Below are 22,889 nucleotides of genomic sequence, written 5' to 3' on the forward strand. Positions count from 1 at the left end.
TCTAAGGAGAACAGCCCCAGCTTCTCCAGTATATCAACATAACTGAAGCCCCTCATCCCTGGAATCATTTTCGTAAATCTTTTCTGCACCTTCTCTAAGACCTTCACATCCTTCCCAAGTGTGGTGCCCATAATTGGACACAGTACTCCAGTTGGGGCTGAACCAGTTTTTTTTAATTTTTTATTATAAATACAGGTTCATCATAATTTTCCCACTTTTGTACTCTATACCTCTATTTATGAAGCCCAGGATCCTGTAAGCCTTTTTAATTGCTTTCTAAACCTGCCCTGCCACCTTCAATGATTTGTAGACTTACACCTCCAGGTCTCTCTGTTCGTGCACATAGAAGCCAGGAGCAGGAGTGGGCCATTCGGCCCCTCGAGCCTGTTCCGCCATTTAATGAGATCATGGCTGATCATCCAAATTCAGTACCCGGTCTCTGCTTTCTCCCCATATCCCTTGATCCCTTTAGCCTTAAGAAATATATCCAACCCCTCCTTGAATATATTTAATGAATTGGCCTCTACTGGCTTCTTTGGTAGAGAATTCCACAGGCTCACCACTCTCTGGGTGAAGAAATTCCTCCTCATCTCTGTCCTAAATGGCTTACCCCTTATCCTTAGACTGTGACCCCTGGTTCTGGACTCCCCGACCATCAGGAACATCCTTCCAGCATCTAATCTGTCCAGTCCTGTTAGAATTTTATAAGTTTCGATGAGATCCCCTCTCATTCTTCTAAATTCCAGCGAGTACAAGCCCAATCAACCCAATCTCTCCTCGTACGTCATTCCTGCCATCCCAGGTATCAACCTGGTGAATCTTCACTGCACTCCTTCCATGGCAAGAACATCCTTCCTCAGATAAGGTGACCAAAACTGCACACAATACTCAAGGTGTGGTCTCACCAAGGCCCTGTACAACTGCAGCAAGACATCCTTGTTCCTGTACTCAAACCCTCTCTCTACGAAGGCCAACATACCATTTGCCTTCTTAACCGCCTGCTGCACCTGCATGCTTACTTTCAGCGACTGGTGCACAAGGACGCCCAGGTCTCGTTGCACTTCCCCTTCTCCCAATCTATTGCCATTCAAATAATACTCTGCCTTCCTGTTTTTGACACCAAAGTGGATAACCTCACATTTATCCACATTATATTGCATCTGCCATACTTCTGCCCAATCACCCAACCTGTCCAAATCATACTGGGGTTTCTCGGCATCCTCCTCACAGCACACACGCCCACCCAGCTTTGTCTCGTCTGCAAACTTGGAGATATTACATCTAGTTTCCTCGTCCAAATCATCATTAATATATATTGTGAAAATAGCTGGGGTCCTAGGACCGATCCCTGCGGTACCCCACTAGTCACTGCCTGCCACTGGGAAAAAGAGCCGTTTATTCCAACTCTTTGCTTTCTGTCTGCCAACCAGTTCTCTATCCAAGTCAACACCTTGCCCCCAATCCCATGTGCCTTAATTTTACACGCTAATCTCTTATGCGGGACCTTATCGACAGCCTTTTGACAATCCAAATACACCACATCCACTGGTTCTCTCTCATCTATTTTACCAGTTACATCCTCAAAAAATTCCAGTAGATTAGTCAAGCACGATTTACCCTTTGTAAATCCATGTTGACTTTGTCCGATCTGGTCACTTTTTTCCAAGTGCTCTGCTATTACATCCTTTATAATGGACTCTAGCATTTTCCCCACTACCGATGTCAGGCTTACCGGTCTGTAATTCCCCGTTTTCTCTCTACCACCCTTTTTGAACAGTGCGGTAACATTAGCTACCCTCCAATCCATGGGTACTGTTCCAGTCTATCGAATTTTGGAAGAAAGTGGGAATGTACCTGAACTATTTCCTCTTTAAAGACAGCCCATTGTTCCATTACAGTTTTGCCTGCCAATCTTTGATTCTAGTTTACCCGGGCCAGATCCGTTCTCATCCCACTGAAATTGGCCTTTCCCAGTTAAACATTTTTACTCTAGATTGCTCCCTGTCCTTTTCCATAGCTAATCTAAACCTTGTGGTACTATGATTACTGTTCCCTAAATGTTCACCTACTGACACTTGCTCCACTTGACCTACCTCATTCCCCAGACCAGATCCAGCAATGGCTCCTCCCTCGTCAGGCTGGAAACATACTGATCAAGAAAGTTCTCCTGAACACACTTAATAAATTCTTCCCCCTCTCTGCCCTATCTGACATACAATATATGCATTTTGATATTCATAACAAGGTATCTTTTACAAAAGCTGCAATGGTCAGATAAGCTGCTCTCGCCAAGAAACTCAGTTTACTCCGCAGTACATGATCATTTTCTAGTTTCTTTTCTGACTTAATTGCTATCTTCAAGACTGGCTCTTTCATGATTAATGTATTATAAGATAAAGTTAAAACAACATCCACTGGCATCTAAAGTGAACTGGCTCATGTATGGCACAGATGATGGTTCAGGCTTCTCTCCCAAACAATGCAAGTTTATGAATGGGAACACAAAAGCAAAATACTGTGGATGCTGGAAATCTGAAATAAACAGAAAATGCTGGAAATACTCAGGTCAGGCAGCATCTGTGAAGAGAGAAACAGAGTTAACGTTTCAGGTCAATGACCTTTCGTCGGAACTGGAAAAAGTTAGAGATGTAACAGACCTCTCCTACTCCATTTCTGGGGATAGGCCATTGACAAACATCTACTATAAGCCCAGACTCCCACAGCTACCTGGACTACGCTTCCTCCCACCCCCTTCCCGTAAGGACTCTATTCCATTCTCTCAGTTTCTCCGTCTCCTTCACATCTGTTCTGACAATGCCACTTTCCATACTAGTGCTTCCCATGTCTTCCTTTTTCCCTCAACCGAGGATTCCCCTCTACCGTGGTTGATATGGCCCTCGACCGTGTCCGTTCCATTTCCCGCACTTCTGCTCTCACCCAGAACCACGATAGGGTTCCCCTTGTCCTCGCCTTTCACCCCACCAGCCTTCACATTCAATGGATCATTCTCCGCCATTTCCGCCACCACCAGCGTGATCCCACCACCAAACATCTTCCCCTCCCCTTTAGCATTCCAAAGGGAGCGCTCCCTCCGCAACATCCTGGTCCACTCCTCAATCACCCCCAACACCCCTCCCCTTCCCACGGCACCTTCCCGTGCAAATGCAGGACATAAGAACATAAGAAATGAGGAGGAGTAGCCCATACGGCCCCTCAACCTCAACTCCACTTTCCCGCCTGATCTCCATATCCCTCGATTCCACTGGAGTCCAAAAATCTATCCATCTCAGCCTTGAATATACTCAAAGCATTCACAGCCCTCTGGGGCAGAGAATTCCAAAGATTCACAACCCTCAGTGAAGAAATTCCTCCTCATCTCAGTTTTAAATGGCCTACCCCTTATCCTGAGACAATGCCCCCTAATTCTAGACACTCCAGCCAAGGGAAACAACCTCTCAGCATCTACCCAGTCAATCCCCTTCAGAATCTTGCATGTTTCAATGAGATCACCTCTCATTCTTCTAAACTCCAGAGTATAGGCCCATTCTACACAATCTCTCCTCATAGGACAGCCCTCTCATCCCAGGAATCAACCCACTCAATCCAGGAATCAAAATAGTGAACCTTTGTTGCACCACCTCCAAGGCAAGTATATCCTTCCTTAGATAGGGAGACCAAAACTGTGCACAGTACTCCAGGTGTGGTCTCACCAAGGCCCTGTATAATTGTAGCAAGACTTCCTTACTCTTATACTCCAACCCCCTTATAATAAAGGCCAACATGCCATTTGCCTTCCTTATTACTTGCTGTACCTGCAGCTAGCTTTGTGTATCTTGCACAAGGACACCCAAATCTCTTTGAACACCAACATTTGAAAGTTTGCCACCATTTAAAAAACTTTTTCTATTCTTCCTGCCAAAGTGAATAACCTCACATTTCCCTACATTATACTCCATCTGCCACCTTACTGACCACTCACTTAGTCTATCTACATCCCTTTGCAGACTCTGTTCTCCTCACAGCTTACTGTCCCACTTAGCTTTGTATCATCAGCAAACTTGGATACCTTGTACTCGGTCCCTTCATCTAGGTCATTAATATAGACTGTAAATAGCTGAGGCCCCAACACCGATCCTTGCGGCACCCCACTAGTTACAGCCTGCCAACCTGAAAAAGATCCGTTTATCCCTACTCTGTTTTCTGTCCGTTAACCAATCCTTGATCCATGCTACTATATTGCCCCCAACCTCATGAGCCCTAATCTTGTGTAATAACGTTTTATGTGGCACCTTATCAAATGCCTTTTGGAAATCCAAATATACTACATCCACTGGTTCCCCTTTATCTACCCTGCTAGTTACAACCTCAAAAAACGAATACATTTGTCAAACCCTTTCATAACATGATTAGGCACAGTCAACATGGTTATGATTTTCTAAGTGCCCTGATACCATTTCCTTAACAATGGATTCCAGCATTTTCCCCTGATGTCAGGCTAACTGGCCTGTAGTTCCCGGTTTTCTCTCCCTCCTTTCTTGAATAGTGGTGTTACATTTGCGACCTTCCAATCCGCTGGGACCATTCTAGAATCTAAGGAATTTTGGAAGATCAAAACCAATGCATCCACTATCTCTTCAGCCACCTCTTTTAGAACCCGAGGATGTAGGCCATCAGGTCCAGGGGATTTGTCGGCTTTTAGTCCCATTAGCTTCTCGTGCAACATCTGCCCTTTTACCTCCTCCCTTCCCATTGCCCAGGGCCCCAAACACTTCTTCCAGGTGAAACAGCAATTTACTTGTACTTCTTGCAATTTAGACTAGTGTTAAGCTGCTCACGATGCGGTCTCCTCTGCATTGGAGAGACCAAACGCAGACTGGGTGACCACTTTGCAGAACACCTTCATTCAGTCCGCAAGCGTAACCCCAAGCTTCCGGTCGCCTGTCACTTTCATTCTCTGCTCCACTCCCGCTGTTGACCTCGGCCTCTTGTACTGTTAAAACAAAGCTGAACATAAGCTCAAGGAACAGCACCTCATCTTTCTATTAGGCACTTTACAGTCTTCTGGACTCAACACAGAGTTCAACAATTTCAGACCCGAACCTCTACCCCAATTTTTTCCAGGTGTCAGCTGTTGATTCTGGTATGCCCATTTACAACTCTTCTAGACCAATCTTTTGTTTCTTTACTTGTCCCATTACCATCTCCTTTGGCTTTGTATAATCATACCTTTTGACATTTGCTCACTCCTGCCTTTCAACCTATCGCAGACCTTCCCTTTTGTTCTTTCCTCCCCTCCCACCGCCTTTCTCTGCCGCTGCTTAAAATCCGTTACATCTCCAACTTTTTCCAGTTCTGACGAAAGGTTATCGACCTGAATCGTTAACTCTGTTTCTCTCAGAGGCTGCCTGATCTGCTGAGTATTTCCAGCATTTTCTGTTTTTATTTTTGAATGGGAATATTGTATACACAACTGGTCTGTATGATCACCGAAACAGTGTTGATTAACAATTCAGAAGATGCAGTCCTGCTCAAGAAGTCAATTATGAAATGAGCAAATGAAGAGAAGCTGCTTTGCAAGCCACTTATAAAAGTGGACAATGCTACCAATAGCAGCACTGAATGATATTTTGAACTAGATCAATGCCGAGTTTATTAAACCTTGTAAGCAATTCTCAACAGGAATGTCAGTGGCAAATGAGGTGATGAATGTGTCCCCCGCCCCACCCCCTCAAACCTCAACAGAAAATGTCATAAACCCACTGAAATGGAAGAGATTCAACAAGCTAACTTGCAGCTCTTGCTTGGGAAGTTGCACATACGGGATGACTTCCCAAAAGTGTTTTGACAAACTAATTGATTTAAATTTACTGTTGATGCCAAGTTTCCCAAGTGATAAACTGAAGTTAGGTAACTGGAACCATGACTGCAACCTTCATTACCCTCATACATGAGGGGAATCTGGACTTATTATACTGCAACAACTGCAGGAGAATACTTCAATACGACAAAGGTGCTAATCAAAATTTGTCAGGAGGCTGGAATGGGAGATCTTTATTTGGTGCACATAGACTAAATGATATAAAAGATATTAAAAATATTTGCCTGGTGTTTTAATAGCGTAGCAATGAACTGTTTTCTTGAAAGCAAGATTTGTTCACATACATGTGATTGTTGTAATCATGTAACTTACTTAGAATTACATAGACTGTACAGCACAGAAACAAGCAATTAGGTCCAACAGGTCCATGCAAGTGTATATGCTCCACAGGAGCCTCATCCCACCAGTCTTCAATCTAATCTTATTCTCCCTTGTGTGTTTATCCAGCTTCTCTTTAAAGGCATCTATGTTATTCACCTCAACTACTCCTTGTGGTAGCAAGTTCCACATTCTAACCACTCACCGGGTAAAGAAGTTTACAAATTAGAAATGCAGTGCATAATTTCTTAATATGCTAAATAAAATATGTACGACCCACGTGAACTAAATTAAAGGAAATAGGCCAATGTAAAAAAAAACAGGAAACAGTGGATTACTGCTGCTAATTATCAAGAATGTTCTTTTAAGATTCTGAAGTATTAAGAGTTTAACTGAAACATAAAAACAAGGCTGGGAAAACTCAAACATTGACTTTACACAGAAGTAAAGGTTTCGCTGTTCTGACTAGGTCAAACCAAAAGGAAGATAATTCGATTCAGACAATAACCGTTCACTTGTCCGCCACTGCCAACTGGAAGCAGCACAGGTGAACATTTGGCAGTTTAATAGCCAAGATTTACCAGCCATTTAATGATAGGAAGTTAAAATACAAAATCTAAACAATTTTGCAATAATGTTAATAACCTTTCAGCCGCACTTCAAAAAAAAATTCACTTTTGATCATATAATCTTATATATATCCACAAGCAAGAGTTGTAATTTTCAGTCTATTATTAATTAGATCTACAATATTATAAACCATTTTTCTATTTATTTGGAACATACTTTTGGAAAACTTTTTCAGAATACTTGTGTAAAAATAATTTGCTTTTAGCATTCTGTAACATTTATAAGCATAAATGAGTTAACTGTTAAGTACCATTATATTGCACTGTGGTTTTGTGGCATGCCCAAAATTACAAATCAGGTCATCAAGTGGCAAATCCTATTTTGTTGGCACTGCCTTAATTTCTGACAATTGTTCTTAAATTAGTGCTTGGGCATTCCTCACGAACACAGAAAATAAGCGCTCTTCCATAGGTGAACTTTTGTACATTATCTAAAAAGCTTAGGAAATAATAGGACAATTGCCAAGTGCAGCCTTTCACTGACCACAACTGGAATTTCATCACTCTTCATCCATTTTAATGCAGGAAGCACACCAACTATTAATAACACAAAGGACATTCAAGAAGCACATTTCCTAATGCTCTAATTGGGAAATCTATTTTTCTAATGTGATGCAGCCACACAAAAGGGTGACATCTACCCAGAGCCAACATACTGTTAACAGACTGACCCTTCAAAATACATGGTGGAGTATTTAACATGAAAGAGCCCCACAGAATAATTTGTGGCACTATCGTTCACTTCCATTACTCCCAACATCGTACATTCTAAATCTTGGTGAAACTGTCCAAAGAAACACTGAACAGAGAACATATTGGGCAGCATGGTGACGAAGCCATTTTTTTAAAAACACATACTCGCTAATGTCAAACTCAAAGACCTGAATTCAAAGCATATTTGCTCTTTCTGAACTGAATTTGAAATGTTTAAGTGAAGAACACATTGCAACTTAATGTTATGAAACTTTAATTACAAAAAGTTCCAGATGTATACCTAAAATGTAATTTTAACAAAAATTGAATTTTCAATCAATTTACTTAGTGTGCAAGTGTTGGAACATTTGGTGTACATAGATGTTACCTCAAAAATCATTGTAATGCTGCTTACTGAGGAGATATCCCCTCTATGTCCATGAAATAAAAATACCTAAAAGTTAGTCAGTCTCACTTGAAGAAATAACTTGAATTCACAGCGATGCATCAGTGTGTTTCTGTCTCAAAGTTAGATTTATAAGGTTTTAAAGCAGCAAACACCTGAATGGTCAATTGCCAACACCAAGCAAAATGGAAAATACAGCAGCTGTGGAAGTAAAGAAAAAGTATACAGCAAATGTATGTACAGGTATTAAATATGTACAACAAATGCTTAGCAGGTGTTGTATTCCACATTTTATTTTTAAATATTTCCAGCCTATAAACAGATTCTTAGAGGAACTGTATGGGCCGTATTTTGCGGCCATCACGGTGTGTAGAAACCTGGCACTTGCTATTGGTCAAGAATTCTCTTGACAGATCCTCCGCATCCCTAGGAGAAGGGCCTCTGCAGGTGGAGAGTTGCGCTTTTAGCACAACTTCCACGCGCTGAATGCCTGTCAAATTCTTATGCTGGTCAAAGCAGGTAAGAGATTTAAAAAAATAGAAAAATAAAATGTTATCACTCATTTATAAATTAAGATACTTCAAAAAGGCAAGTTTATTTTTAGCCTTGTAAAAACATTTAATTTTTTCCCCAAAAATTTAATTTTTGGTTTAAAATATTTAATTAAATGGCATTTTAATTAATTTTAAATAAGCAGTTAAAAAAATTTAATGTGCTGGTGTATTTTTTGTGTGATCCCCATTCATCCGTTTGATAGTTCTGTACGTACAGCGAAGGGATAATTACTAGTCCTAGCCCTTTTCGGGTTACCCCAGATCAGGCGTATTCCCCAGACGTTCACCTTCAACTAAAGTTAAAGATAGCCGAATTCTATAAGACGCTTAATTGGGTCTAAAGGTTCAGACTATCTCTCCCTAAAGGAAAGGAACGACGTGAAGATGTTACCATCCTCCGGATAGCACTTTTAATAAGTTTAACTAGACTGTAACCTTCCGGATATTAGGAAGGTCCGGAAACCCCCCCCCCCAGAATTCTGCAACTCCTTACAAAAGAGTGTACAGAAATTGAGTTTGCTAGTTTGATACAGAAATACTAATTGAGACTATTTTAAAAATAGATAATTTATTTAAGAGCCGACATACAGTTAACAGCTTGTGAGTCAATCGCAACTTTAACAGTTCAAAAACAAATAGGTTACATTTCTTATCCTGAGATTCTTATTCTCAAATCTTAACCTTGTTACATTTTTAATTTCTTATTCTTAATTCTAATCCAGAATATCCACCAAAATCAAATGAAAGTACCTCTGATCCCCGAGACTCAAAGAATTAAAAACTTAGAGATGCCTCTGAAGAGAGAATCGCTTTGCCCCTTTCCAACGACTTCTGACTTTCCATTTGAAAAGCTCTATTTTTGTTCCTTTTTTTTTAAAAAGTGGTTTATCCTTTGAAGTTTTCTGTTGGTGTAAGCTAATTATCTCTAGTCATCTTCCTGTTGACTTTTCTCTATACTTACTGCCAATTCAACTGTTAGCTTGCAGACTTCTGTCTGTTGTTTAGGTGTTCCAAAAATCATAAAACACAATATGACAGTAGTACTTATTTGATGCCATTCTTATCGAAGGTCTTACAATCAGTTAAGCTAATATTAAGAATTGAATGGAACAGACTTCGAGTCTAACTGTTCCAAGTTCAATACAAAAACCATGTGATTGCTTGGTGTCATCTATTGAAATCATATCTTCAAAGCGTTCTGTTGGTATCATATTTACAAGATGTAAATTAAAGACACTTCAACTAGGGTGTTTGTTTTCCTAGCCATCTTAGTTGGTTATATTATAATCATGTTTCCTGTTTTTCCAAGTTTAACATAAAAACTATTTGGCCAGCAGGTGTTTCTTTTACTTGATGTCATCTTTTCAAAGGCACATGCCTCTTAATGTTTCTGTTTAATGTGTTCATTTATAACACTTTTCTTGGGTCATTCCATTGTGTTTCTCCCAAACTCGAGACCTTCTGGAAGCGCCAAACTGCTATTTCAATAGGGCCATGGTTTTAGTATTTTTAACCAATTCCCATTTCAAAAGCTTGGGGTGTCAAACCATCCCATCTCAGATGCCTGTTTGCACAGCTTGCGTCGTTGAGACTTTAGATTTTTAAACCCAGTATATCATGTTTTAATATCCGAAATCTGTTCATATGATTGTGTATTTTTCTGAAATATGGCTTATTCCTTCACAACAGAACTGTCAAAAGTATGAATGGGGATTCCATTCTTTTGTTGGGCCAGCCCATGTGATCCCAGGAGTGCCTACAAACCGCTTGCGCCCTTGGGATAGAAACATAGAAGATAGGAGCAGGAGTAGGCCATTCAGCCCCTTGAGCCTGCTCTGCCATTCAATGAGATCATGGCTGATCATCCAAATTCAGTACCCTGTCCCTGCTTTCTCCCCATATCCCTTGATCCCCTTAGCCTGAAGAACTATATCTAACTCCTTCTTGAATATATTTAATGAATTGACCTCAACTGCCTTTTGTGGTAGAGAATTCCACAGGTTCACCACTCTCTGGGTGAAGAAACTCCTCATCTGTCCTAAATGGCTTACCCCTTATCTTTAGACTGTGACCCCTGGTTCTGGACTCACCCGCCATCGGGAACATCCTTCCTGCATCTGGTCTGTCTAGTCCTATTAGAATTTTATAAGTTTCGATGAGATCCCCTCTCATTCTTCTAAACTCCAGCGAGTATAAGCCCAATCGACCCAATCTCTCCTCAGAGCCGTGGGACTCTGCCTGCTTGGACCCGGAGAGGCCCAGGATCGCAAGCCTCTGTACCTCCCCGGCCACCAGGTACTTTCATAGACATTTTGTAGGTCGGAGACAGCCGCCCGCGGGAAGCCTCCGATCGCAAATGTTGGCCCATTATTGTATTATCACTGCTCTAACCCTCAAACGAGGCTACAGTATTTCTTGCATTGGTCAGAAAGCATATTTGACTGCATGGCAATGGACCAAGTTTGCTTCTATGGTTCCCCAAGACATTCTAGGTCTCCAATAAGCTGTCTAAGCAAGTATTAAAAGAACCAAGCCTTTACTACCACTTAGTTCTGTTGCAATTTTTTGTAGAGCCTAGAAAGCAGATTCCAGGTCATGCATGCATCATGGGTGTCAAGATGATGAGGCACATGATCAAAAATGCACAAGGCAGGTTTGGAATCTGTTCAAATGCCCAGAGCAAGTAGAAGATCCTGTTCTGGAGCACAACTGTAAATTGCTTCTGACACATTACCTTCTGCTCTAAACCTGAACGCCAGCAAGCCTGTGGACATACACTTCTTTTACTATTTTTATGTTGCTGTGAAATAGAAACTGTTCTACAAGGATACAAAAGTGATTGTAACTTAATTAAAAGCCTACATGAGGATGCAATACAACTTCTAATATCACTACAAAGCAGCTTACACTTCACACCAACATTAACACAGTACAAGTCTCGAGAACCATAGGCCAACCTGACTCCAGAGAGAAGTGGCAAGAGATTTCTTGTAGTCTCACACCACTTGCGTTTGACACAGCATGAAGCATCAGACCAAGTTTAAAAAGTGCCCAAGACCAATGCTCCCTCTAAATTTTTTTTGACCCGTACGGCCATTCAAAATTCTGCGCCTGCATTATTTTTCTATTGAAAAGCCGGCTCAGTGGGACTTCCAGAGCACTTAAAGGGAACATTGCCCAAGACCTCATTACTTTTTAAACATAACTGGAGCTAATTTAAGTGAAACGTTAGTGCACCCACTGCCACCCATGCCAACAACAACTATTTATATAGCACCTTTAACATAGTAAAATGTCCCAAGGCGCTTCACAGGAGTATTATAAAACAAAATTTGACACAGCCACATAAGTAGATATTAGGGCAGAGACGTAGGTTTTAAGGAGCGTCTTAAAGGATGAGAGGGGCGGACAGGTTTAGGGAGGGAATTTCAGAGCTTAGGGCCTAGGCACCTGAAGGCACAGCCACCAAATGGTTCAGCGATTTAAATTGGGGATGCTCAAGAGGCCAGAATTAAAGGAGCGCAGATATCTCGGAGAGTTGCAGGACTGGAGGAAATTAGAGATAGGGAGGGGCGAGGCCATGGAGAGATTTGAAAACAAAGGATGAGAATTTTTAAATTGAGACGTTGCTTAACCGTTGCCAATGTAGGTCAGCGAGCACAGGGGTGATGGGTGAATGGGACTTGGGGAGAGTTAGGACACGGGCAGCAGAATTTTGGATGACTTAAAGCTTAGGGAGGGTAGAACGTGGGAGACCAGCCAGGAGCGAATTGGAATAGTCAAGTCTACAGGTAACAAAAGGCATGGATGAGGGTTTCCTCAGCAGATGAACTGTGCGGAGTAGAGTTGAGCAATGTTACAGAGGTGAAAGTAGGCGGTCTTAGTGATGGCACGGATGTAGTCGGAAGCTCATCTCAGGGTCAAATATGATACCAAGGTTGCGAACAGTCTGGTTCAACCTCAGACATTTAAATTTTATCTGCTGGGAGAGAAGTTCTGCACATGTGTGGTTGCACAGAATTCTATCCCGCGTTCCAGACAGACTACAAGAGGGTACTGTCTGGCAGAAACCAATATTAAACCCACTAGTTTTACATTGAGCTGCAGTATAAATGTGGTATTACTAGTTCTGTGCCACACTGAGTTTACATGATAAATTGTACAACAGATGACGCCCATTTGTGAAGCTTGGTAATACATTTTGTACTGCACCTGAGCACATCACACAAAACTAATCCACTGAACCGTGGGCAAAAAGCATTTAAATATTACATAGATTTAATTTTTTCTGCAAATTCTGCTGGCAGAAAAATGTCTTGTCTACTTAGTAATGAGAACCATTGTTCAAGAAAGACAACTTCTATACTCTGATTTTTTTTTTTTTTTAAATAAGAAATATTTTCAATAAACATCAGAAACTTAGCCAATGAACATAGACAAGACAGAGTGCCAAAACTTGAAATTTGGTATTCAGTCCAAAATTTCTGGAATTCCTCCCATTCATGGAGTTGAACTTTTTTGGTCTACAACACAGAATGCCAGAAGAGGCAGTGTTAGAGCACCCATGTCAATAGTGAAACTTACATTACATTGCAGCATTCATTTCAATGGATGAGCAAAAAAGTGTGCGCATCCATTCATTTATATATACACCCCATAGATTTGACAGATGATAACTGAAGTCTGATCTCAATTTTCTGCATTATGTTCAAATCAATCAGACAACGGAAATCACAAAAAAAAACTGCATCTGTCATAGGCCACTATTTTTGCCTAATAAAAAGTCTCATGCAAAAAATGTTGAGATCCATTTTACTGCCCTAGCAATCTGAGTCATCTGTGGAATGGCGAGTGTACAAAGATGAATCGGTACAGAACTGACATGTTACAATACAGAATATAGAACACAGAAGTGATAACAAAAATCATACAGCACAGGAGGAGACCATTCAGCCCATCGTGCCTGCTCTTTGAGAGAGCTATCCAGTAAGTCCCACTCCCCTGCTCTTTCTCCATAGCCCTGCATAAGTACTCATTTACCTGTCATTTTGGCAGGCCCTCAGTTGCACAAATCCCAATATCCCAAACCAGGAACCAAGACATTTTATTTAAAACATTAAAATAGCAAGTGGAATAATTTTCACAAAAACTTATACTTCTATCCCACATACAGTAATTGTAAGACTGAGTTTTTTTTTTATACTCAACACCTAGTCCCAATATGAACTATTTAGTAATCACATTGTTGGATGAGTAACGATGTTTTGCCACAGAAAGTTGATTTGTAAACAATTGTCTGGAATTTCTAATATTCAAACCTAGGAGTTAATTTTGACTTGGCTGAAATTTTAATAGTTAATTTAAAAAGTTGGTGCCAAGATATTTGGCATCTGCAATTACTGAGCATTCTAAATAGGCAACAACTGATAAACACTAGCGTGGTTGAGAAAACTGGTGAATTAAACAAGTCCTGAATCAACAACAGTAAAAGGCTCAACTAGCTAAAATTCAGTATGTGAAAATCTTTTTAAAAATCCATCATAGGATGAGAACACTGCCGAGTATAGTAACCACTTTGTTTCTTCAAGTACACTAAAATCGAGTCACAGCTCGTACTCAAGAAAAGACTGCTTCTGTTAGTCTTGCTTATTTCCTTGGAAGGTCAATTGTATAAAAACTGAACAAAAGGATACCTTGCATGGTTTAATCGCAAAGTTCACAACTGGCATCTCTGGAATTCAGGGTTGCAAGACTAAGCCATATTAAGAGCAGTAACACATATATATATATATAATATATATATATATTTATTTTTAAAAACAGGACACAGAGCAATCCAGATGCAACACATGAATGCCCAGAAGGATGTCAGTGTGAAGATAAGTACCTCACTTAAAGACCACAATAGTTGCAATGGAATACACTACAACTAGATGCGGCCAAGTGTAGGTTTTTGCTAATAACTACTAAATCATTGATGCTAATGGATAACAGACCAAACGAGAGCATTTCACCTCTTTTTCCTCCAATGCCTGGCCTGAGAGGTTTAAACTTGGAATGCAGACTCCCATCCAAAAAGTTTTTCACCAGTCAACCAATCCTAACCAGTTTAGTAAGTATGGACTTGAAAGAAGGTAGCTTTAAAAGCAGCGCTATGTATTGAAATCAACATGTTTACATTTGGTATCAGTGATTTGTCAGTGTAAATTACTAATTCTTATGAAGGCTGAACATATACAGCAGTTATACACAAGCCCAAGCAATAGGTGTGTAAGTTCATTTGAAGTAAGCTGAAACTACACAGCAAAATACAAGCAGCCCACTTTGAAACACCATCTGATTCCATCTTCCCATTTTTTAGTAACACACGATCTTCACCGTGCGTCAAATATAAGAGAAATGCAGGGAACCGCACCAACCGCTGTACATGGCCTTCTTTGACCTCACAAAGGCCTTTGACACCGTCAACCGTGAGGGATTATGGAGTGTCCTCCTCAAATTCAGCTGCCCCCAAAAGTTTGTCACCATCCTCCGCCTGCTTCACAACGACATGCAAGCCGTGATCCTGACCAACAGTTCCACCACAGACCCAATTCACGTACAGACCGGGGTCAAGCAAGGCTGTGTCATCGCACCAACGCTCTTCTCGATCTTCTCGATCTTCCTTGCTGCAATGCTCCCTCTCACCCTTAGTAAGCTCCCCGCTGGAGTGGAGCTAATCTACAGAACAAACAGGAAACTGTTCAACCTCCGTCGCCTCCAGTCCAGATCCAAGGTTGTCCCATCCTCGGTCATCGAATTACAGTATGCAGACGACGCTTGTGTCTGCGCTCACTCGGAGGTCGAACTCCAAACCATCGTCAACACCTTCACCGAAGCGTATGAGAGCATGGGCCTTACACTAAACATCTGTAAGACAAAGGTCCTCTACCAACCTGCCCCCACCACACAGTACTGCCCCCCGATTATCAAAATCCACGACAAGGCCTTGGACAACGTGGACCACTTTCCATACCTCGGGAGCCTACTGTCAACAACGGCAGACGTCGATGACGAAGTCCAACACGGCCTTCAGTGTGCCAGTGCAGCCTTCGGTCGACTGAGGAAGAGAGTGTTTGAAGATCAGGACCTCAAACCCAGCACCAAGTTCATGGTCTACAGAGCAGTAGTGATACCGGCCCTCATGGACCACGTACAACAGGCATCTCAAAGCACTGGAGAGGTGCCATCAACGCTGCCTCCGCAAGATCCTGCAAATCCATTGGCAGGATAGGCGCACCAACATCAGTGTTCTCGCTCAGGCCAACATCCCCAGCATCGAAGCTCTGACCACACTCGATCAGCTCCGATGGACGGACCACATCGCCCGCATGCCCGATACAAGACTTCCAAAACAAGCGCTCTACTCGGAGCTCTGACATGGCAAGAGAGCCCCAGGTGGACAGAAGAAACGCTTCAAGGACACCTCAAAGCCTCCTTGAAAAAATGCAACATCCCCACCGACACCTGGGAATCCCTGGCCCAAGACCGCACAAAGTGGAGGAGAAGCATCCGAGAAGGCGCCGAACACCTCGAGTCTCTTCGCCGGGAGCAAGCGGAAGCCAAGCGCAGGCAGCGCAAGTCAATCCAAGCACCCCACCCACCCTCCCCATCAACCACCATCTGCCCCACCTGTGACAGAGACTGTAGGTCCTGCATTGGACTCATCAGTCACCTGAGAACTAATTTTTAGTGTGGAAGCAAGTCATCCTCAGTTCCGAGGGACTGCCTGAGAGAGAAGATATTTTTAGTAACACAATGTACTCCACATGGGGAGGAAAGTGCAGGAAACATGTGCCTAATTGTTAGTTTCAGTGCTTCTAAAAATTACACATTTACATTTAAAATTATCAGCAGCTGGTTACTTAATGATAATTACTGAAAGTGATTGTGAATATTTCTTACAACACTGAAATCAGATCTATCTGCCACTTTAGTGCTTCAACAGCTGATTCTCAACACATATGCAAGAAAGTGTCATAACCACTTTCCCCTAAATAGACATCACCATGTTAAACAATCACATCCACAGACTTGCTAACTAAAAAGTTTTTACACGACATATTTCAGTTTTTCTTAAAGCACCAAGACCAACAACAGGGTACATCAATTGAGAAAACTCCCCATTTCTAGTCCTTTCTTTCAACTATAATTGCAGATTATTCAATCTAACCACCTAGAGAAATTGGCCTGTTGCCGGACTGACAAGAAATGTTCCAGGCTCCATGTATTCCGAGGTTTAGAATCAAATCATTGCAATCTGGGACACAGGTTCATTTCCCCTCTCCCCAGACACGTTTTTAAAATGGGTGCTGTACACTGGAAGTACAGTATACTAAAATGTCAAAAGTAAATGCAGACTTTCTTCAGGGAACAAATTCAAAGTGGGCGTTTCCTTCTCCATATAACATAGAAAATTTACAATCAGATTTTTTTGTGATTTGTTTTTAAAAATTACAAAGTGTAAACGTATACTTTACCAACGAACAATTTTTAGTCCAACATACACCTACAAGGGAGAGATTGAAATGTACAATTTAAGGCACAAAGTGCAACCTGTTGCTCACTGGTTTGGCAACGTGTGCATCAGGAAACACCATGTGCAACTGATTAGCAAACCACTGCGAAATGCATTTCAATGCAAATAATAGTTAAAACAAACTGAAGGTTTAAAAGTGTTCGGAAGTGCAACAGATATCACTGGGTGTACTCGACATGCACCAAAAGGCCCTACAACTGCATATGCTGTTAACTAATCCCAAGACAAAAATTAACTGTTTCAACAAGGGGAGGGGTGGGAAGTAACTGAAGCCCCTGTGGACAGCCAGCTGTGTCGGCAGCACTCACCAGCTTGGGTTTGTTTCTCGGGTCCTCTTCGGGAGGTTTCTTCTTTGAGGAAGACCTGTCGGATTTGTCCTTGCTGCGGGGCGGCGATTCGCTTCCTGTCGGCGGCTGCTGCCCGTCCATGTTCACCGGTTTAGAGAGAAAGATAGAAAGGAGCCAGGTGTCCGCCCCGGGGAGGAGGCAGGGAGGGAGTTGTCTATGGGTGTTTGTGCTAGGCTGCAGCGGCCCGGCCGAACATTTCACTCACCGACCGTCCTCGCTCAGCTCAGCCCAACCCAAGCCAACGCTTCTCTCCCCCTCACCACTTCAATTGTCTTTTTTTTAACGATCACTTATTGACGCTCCTGGAAAACACAACGATTTTTTTTTCCAATCAGCAGTTGGCCAAGCCCTAAGTTCAGCGCCCTCTGCCCATAACCCGGAGTGGCGCCACCTCCTCCTCGTCCTTATCCCTCTGTAAATATTTTCTCGCTCTCGCCCCCTTCACACCCACCGTCGCTTCCTCCGGCTGGCAACGCACGCCAGGCCACCCCCCCCCCGTTCAGCGTGCTGGCGTCCACTCACGCACGTTTCGCACTCTCTTCCCATTGGCTGACTGCCGTGTCAATCACCGCCGCACGCCCGCCCACCCTGGCTGCGCTCCAGCCAATGGTCCCGTCACCGGGTTCCGTTGGGCTGACATCACGGTAGAAGGGAAGGAGTGCGACACGTGCATCCCGGGCTGAGTTACTGGGCGGGGAAAAGAGATAAGGTCCCTCTTCTGAGGAGCGCCAGCCCTTCACACACCAATGCAAAATAAACTACCCCAGTGTGGTGTATGTAACCTGTTCCACCTTAAGAGAACTACCTTAAGAGATGTACTACTTTCTCTTGGCTGCTGTATACTGTAATACCGGTGGTGACCACACCGGTATATAAACGTTGTGTAGTGATTTGCTGGGCAGTTCAGCCCTGACCTCCGAATACTAAAGACCTGTTAAAGTTATTCTTGTTGTCTGTGTCCAGTGATTTATAATAAGAATAACTGGGACACACAGACTCAACAGTGGCGACGAGTCCGATCTTACCCTGCGGCAGTTTTACATCCAAGGCAGCTTCGTCCTCAGAACGGGCGTCGAGAAGAGGCATCCGCCCTCATCATCCTGCTGAGCACCACATCGCACGGGAGGCATCGAGAACCCGGGTTAAAAAGAAAAATTCTGACCACGGAGCCCTCCATCAGCGACAGGCAGTGATCATCCCTTCTACCACGGTGGTGGGTAAGCCGATCAGCGACATGAGCAGAAAGTCGGCCGCGTTGGCTGTGGAGTAGGGGAGGGAAAATGGAGGAAACAGGGCGGAGAACTCGACCGCGGCCGGTGAAAAGGGCCGGGCTGCAATCGGGGCCGAGAGGCGCAGCGACTGGGGCAGCGTTAAGGCCACGAGAACCGCAGAGAACTCAACCGCAGCCGGTGTAAAGGACCGGCCTGCAAGCGGGGCTGAGAGGCGCAACAGCAGGGGAAGCGTGAATGCCCACGGGACCCGCGGGGGAGCAAAAAGCAGTGTCGGGGAATTGAGAACCGCTGGGGAGGCAAGAACGGCAGCAGCACGGCAATCGCCATTGCAGCCAGCGGGGGAAGAAGGCAAACGCGGGAAGCCGCCATTGTAGTCGGCGGGGGAAGAAGACGAGTGCGGGAAAAACCGCCAAGCGCGGGAAGCTGCCATTTTAGTAGGCGGGAGAAGAAGACAAGCACGGGAAGCCGCCATTTTGGGAAAATAAAATAGTTAAAGAAAATCTCAAGGATGCCTAAACACGGTAACATCACTGCTTTTGATAGTGATGTTGAAGATTGGACCACGTATGTAGAACGCATTGGAGTTTATTGTACAGCAAATGAAGTACCAGATGATAAGAAAGCAATAACATTATTAAACTCAATGGGGGCGAAGACGTATGGGTTATTAAAGCATCTGATAACACCAGATAAACCGGTGGATCAGACTTTCGCGAAAATTGTTATGATCCTGCAAGAACATTTAAACCCCACGCCGCTGATGATAGCGGAACGATTTAAATTTTACAGCAGAACGCAGCTGAAAGAGGAAAGCAATGCTGAATTCTTAATTGAACTGCGTAAGCTATCAAAGTACTGTCAGTTTGGTACAGGACTAGCAGATGCTCTGAGAGATAAATTCGTGTGTGGATTATTAAAAGAAGGAACACAAAAGCGTCTGCTAGAAGAAAAGGACCATACGCTTGAGAAAGCTGTCACCATTGCAGCATCGCACGAGGCCGCAGCAAGAGGCACCGCGGAAATGCAACTAAGGTCATCGGAACTCAGCACCAATCAAATGGCATTGGGTGCAGTAAAGTGTTATCGTTGCTGAAGGACAACGCACGATCAGAATCAGTGCTGGTTCAAAAATCAGGAATGCAGAAAATGTGGCAGGCTCAGTCACATAGCTAAAGTATGCCGGTCAGGTAAGAAGACCAGCAGCAAAAAGTCACCGCAGGAAAAGTGCAAAAAGGTACACAAGGTGACAGAGAACAGTTCGGATGAACAGAAGATGGATTCAGACTCCAGCAGTAAGGAACTGGGTTGTCTAAGAATACATAATGTGGGTAACACAGCAGACCACCAAACTATCTGGGTCACACTTCAGATAGCAGGAGTCCAAGTGAAGATGGAATTGGACACTGGATCGGCATTGACGGTCATGAATAAGCAAGATTACAAAAGGTTATTTCCACACATTCCCTTAAGGGATACGGAGATTGTTTTGAAAACATATACGGGGCAAAGAGTATACCCCATTGGAAAGATAAAGGTAAAGGTGGTCCACAAGGATAAAGAAAGCCGAGGAATGGACTTATATGTGTTGCCTGAGGGAGGTCCACCATTACTGGGACGGGAATGGATCAGGAGAATATATATGGACTGGCATTCCTTAAAAGCACTAACTGTAGATTCCAGCAAAAAGGAAGATGTCAAACCTAAACGACTGTCCAGAATATTGGACGATGCTAAAGAGGTGTTCCAGCAGGGACTGGGAACACTGAAAGGAATTACGGCAAACATCAAAGTTGAAGAACATGCAAATCCAAAATTTTTCAAAGCCAGACCGGTAACTTATGCGATACGACCTGCTGTGGAAGCTGAGCTGGAAGGACTAGAACGGTCCAGAGTACTGTCAAAGGTAGACTGGAGTGAATGGGCCACGCCCATTGTTCCCGTCATGAAGCGTTCATCGAGCAACAAGCCGGGGGAACCGGGGAAGGTTCGCATCTGTGGAGATTTCAAGATCACTGTTAATCCGGTGCTTCACATGGTGCAATATCCGCTTCCGCGGATTGAGGATATCTTCGCTTCGTTGTCTGGCGGGAAACACTTCACCAAGATAGACCTGGCGCAGGCGTACTTACAGATGGAAGTTGAGGAAGAGTCACGCCAGTACTCACGATCAACATGCATAGAGGCTTGTATCGGTATAATAGACTGGTTTTTGGAGTGGCATCGGCTCCAGCAATTTGGCAGAGGGCCATGGAGCAGGTATTACAGGGAATTCCAGGCACACAATGTTACCTGGACGATATTCTGATTACAGGAGATGATGATGAGGAACATCTTGCAAATTTGGAACTGGTGCTCACCAGATTGAAAGAATATGGACTTTGAGTTAATCGCCAGAAATGTGAGTTCTTTCAGAAGCGGATCTCGTACTGTGGTCATGTCATTGACCAGGAGGGGCTTCATAAGTCTCCTGACAAGATCGAAGCTGTTGTGAAGGCTCCCGCTCCGGATAATGTATCCCAGTTGAGGTCATTCCAAGGGTTGATTAACTATTACCATAAGTTTCTGCCAAATTTATCCACGGTGCTGCACCCGCTGAACGCTCTTTTGCAGAAGGGAGTACCATGGAAGTGGAGCAAGGACTGTAAGAGGGCCTTTCGCAAAAGCAAGGCATTGATCACCTCAGAGGAAGTGTTGGCTCACTTCAACCCAACGCTGCCTATTCGTTTGGCTTGTGATGCTTTTCCATATGGTATTGGGGCAGTACTCTCACACAAGTTGCCAAATGGCTTGGAGAGGCCAGTCGCATTCGCATCCAGATCATTGACCTCCGCTGAGCGCAACTATGCTCAGATAGATAGGGAGGCTCTCAGCCTTGTGTGGGGAGTAAAGAAGTTTAATCATTACCTGCAGGGCCAAAAGTTTACGCTACTGACAGACCACCAGCCGTTGGTATCCATTTTTAACCCTAAGAAGGGTGTTTCGGTGATGACAGCACAGAGGCTCCAGAGATGGTCCCTTTTCCTAGGGGCACATCAATATCAGATTGAATTCAAAGGTACAAAGCAGCATGGTAATGCTGATGGGCTGTCGCGCCTGCCACTACCTATAGCGGAGGAGGCACCGACGGTTGACCCTGTTGAGTTATTTCACTCGACCATCATCGAATGTTTACCAGTCACCAATGCAAGTATTGAAAGAGAAACCAGGAATGACCCGACACTGTCCCGGGTCTACGAATTGACAGTGAAGGGATGGCCAGCACATGGTGATCCACTGTTACCGGCATTCTCAGCAAGACGAGAACAGCTGTCCGTCTGTCAAGGAACATTGATGTATGGAACAAGGGTGATTATTCCTCCTAAGTTAAGAGAGAGAGTTCTAAAGGAACTGCATGAAGGTCATCTGGGGGGAGTCAAGATGAAAAGCCTTGCTAGGGCTTGTGTGGTGGCCGGGTATCGACCAACAGATAGAGGATCTGACGAAAAGCTGCTCAGGGTGCCAAAAAGTTCAAAATGCACCTCCGATTGCACCGCTGCATCCATGGGAATGGCCTTCAACCCCATGGCGATGTGTACATATTGACTTTGCTGGTCCATTCATGGACTCCATGTTTTTAATTGCGGTGGACGCACGTTCTAAATGGCCAGAAGTGATTAAGATGACTAGCACTACCTCGGAAAAGACGATCGTGGTGCTGAGAACGATATTTGCAAGAAATGGATTGCCAGAACAAATATGTTCAGACAACGGACCGCAGTTCATGTCAGAAGAATTCCAGAAATTCATGAAGAAGAATGGGGTGAAACATTATACCTCTGCCCCATATCATCCGGCTACAAACGGGTTGGCCGAGAGATTTGTACAAACGTTCAAAAAAAGCAATAAAGGCCATGAGCGAAGATCAGATTCCACTACAACACAAGGTGGACAATTTCCTACTGGCATATCGAAACGCCACTCATGCAGTGACAAACCAAAGCCCTGCCATGATGTTCTATAACAGGAGGTTGCGGTCCAGGTTGGACTTGTTAAAACCAAATGTGCGGAGGGAAGTCGAAAACAAACAGTTCCAGCATATAAATAACAAGACCACTCGGAGTTTCGAAATAGGACAACCAGTGTTAGCCCGGGACTATAAAAATGAGAAATGGCAATCTGGAACAATTCGGGCCAGACAAGGACCCCTGATGTACACGGTAGATATGGGTGAAAATGTAATACGACGTCATGCTGACCAACTGGTAGAATCGAGAA

General features: G+C 43.5%; 1 protein-coding gene across 5 annotated transcripts in view; it reads right to left on the bottom strand.

Moving 5' to 3' along the window:
• diaph2 (diaphanous-related formin 2) overlaps positions 1-17,878 on the bottom strand; it is a 940,841-nt gene extending 922,963 nt beyond the window's left edge. For 4 of the 5 annotated variants that reach the window (XM_085996016.1, XM_085996000.1, XM_085995993.1 and 1 more), the window contains exon 1: positions 17,365-17,878. In XM_085996016.1, the coding sequence (XP_085852142.1) occupies positions 17,365-17,484 (120 nt within the window). In that variant the 5' untranslated portion in view covers positions 17,485-17,878. The remainder of the gene's footprint in view (positions 1-17,364) is intronic. The other variant, XM_085996009.1, reaches the window with a different exon arrangement.
• Positions 17,879-22,889: the final 5,011 nt, after the last annotated feature.

The sequence above is a fragment of the Somniosus microcephalus genome, chromosome 1 (assembly GCF_052327205.1).
Source record: "Somniosus microcephalus isolate GS21.2 chromosome 1, FLI_Smic_1.0, whole genome shotgun sequence".
In the NCBI taxonomy this organism is placed as follows: Eukaryota; Metazoa; Chordata; class Chondrichthyes; order Squaliformes; family Somniosidae; genus Somniosus; species Somniosus microcephalus.